The following is a 656-nucleotide window of genomic DNA, read 5'->3' on the forward strand; positions in this document are numbered from 1 at the left end:
CCCCCCGGTCTTTAAACATTTCCCCTCCAGACCAAGTCCCCCAGCCCCAAGATACTGGTGGGACCCTCATGGTCAGGGTTAGGGGGGAACCAGCACCCTCTGCAGCTCACCCAGAGCCGCCCGTCCCAGTAGAGCGCATCCAGCAGCTTGGTGATGTTGGGATGGTCACAGCAAGCCAAGATCTCGATCTCCACCATGTAGTCCTCCAGCTCCTCCTCGCTTGGGGTGTCGATCACCTTGGCGGCTGCCAACGCCCCCGTCACCTTGTTCTGTGCCTGGGGGAGAGGTTTTGGGGGGGCTCATGGGGTAGGAAAGGAGCAGCCCCAGGATTTTTGGTGAGGTGGAAGGTTTGACCCATCACATCCCTCCCTGGGTGCTCAGTGCCACCGAGCCAGATCCTGGGGACAGGTGTGGGGACTCAACTGCCATCGGAGCCAGGGATACGGGGCTGATGGGCAGGTGGCCCCAGTATGGTTGTGGGACCCTACGTATGGGATCCTGGAGCATCCCACTGGATCCCAAACCCTTCATGGATCCTGGAGCATCCCGCTGGATCCCAAACCCTTCATGGATCCTGGAGCATCCCACTGGATCCTAAACCTCATGTGGATCCCAGAGCATCCCGCTGGATCCCAACCCCCCCCCCGCAACATCCA

The 656-nt window shown here is 60.7% G+C and overlaps 1 protein-coding gene across 1 annotated transcript in view; it reads right to left on the bottom strand.

Moving 5' to 3' along the window:
- The window catches only part of LOC104532567 (serine/threonine-protein kinase 10-like), a 9082-nt gene that overhangs the window by 7656 nt on the left and 770 nt on the right, over nt 1-656 (bottom strand). Inside the window, exon 2 of the mRNA XM_029087432.1 lies at nt 111-275. Within this exon, the coding sequence (XP_028943265.1) occupies nt 111-275 (165 nt within the window). The remainder of the gene's footprint in view (nt 1-110; nt 276-656) is intronic.

This window comes from Antrostomus carolinensis, unplaced genomic scaffold (assembly GCF_000700745.2).
Source record: "Antrostomus carolinensis isolate BGI_N321 unplaced genomic scaffold, ASM70074v2 scaffold15511, whole genome shotgun sequence".
In the NCBI taxonomy this organism is placed as follows: domain Eukaryota; kingdom Metazoa; phylum Chordata; class Aves; order Caprimulgiformes; family Caprimulgidae; genus Antrostomus; species Antrostomus carolinensis.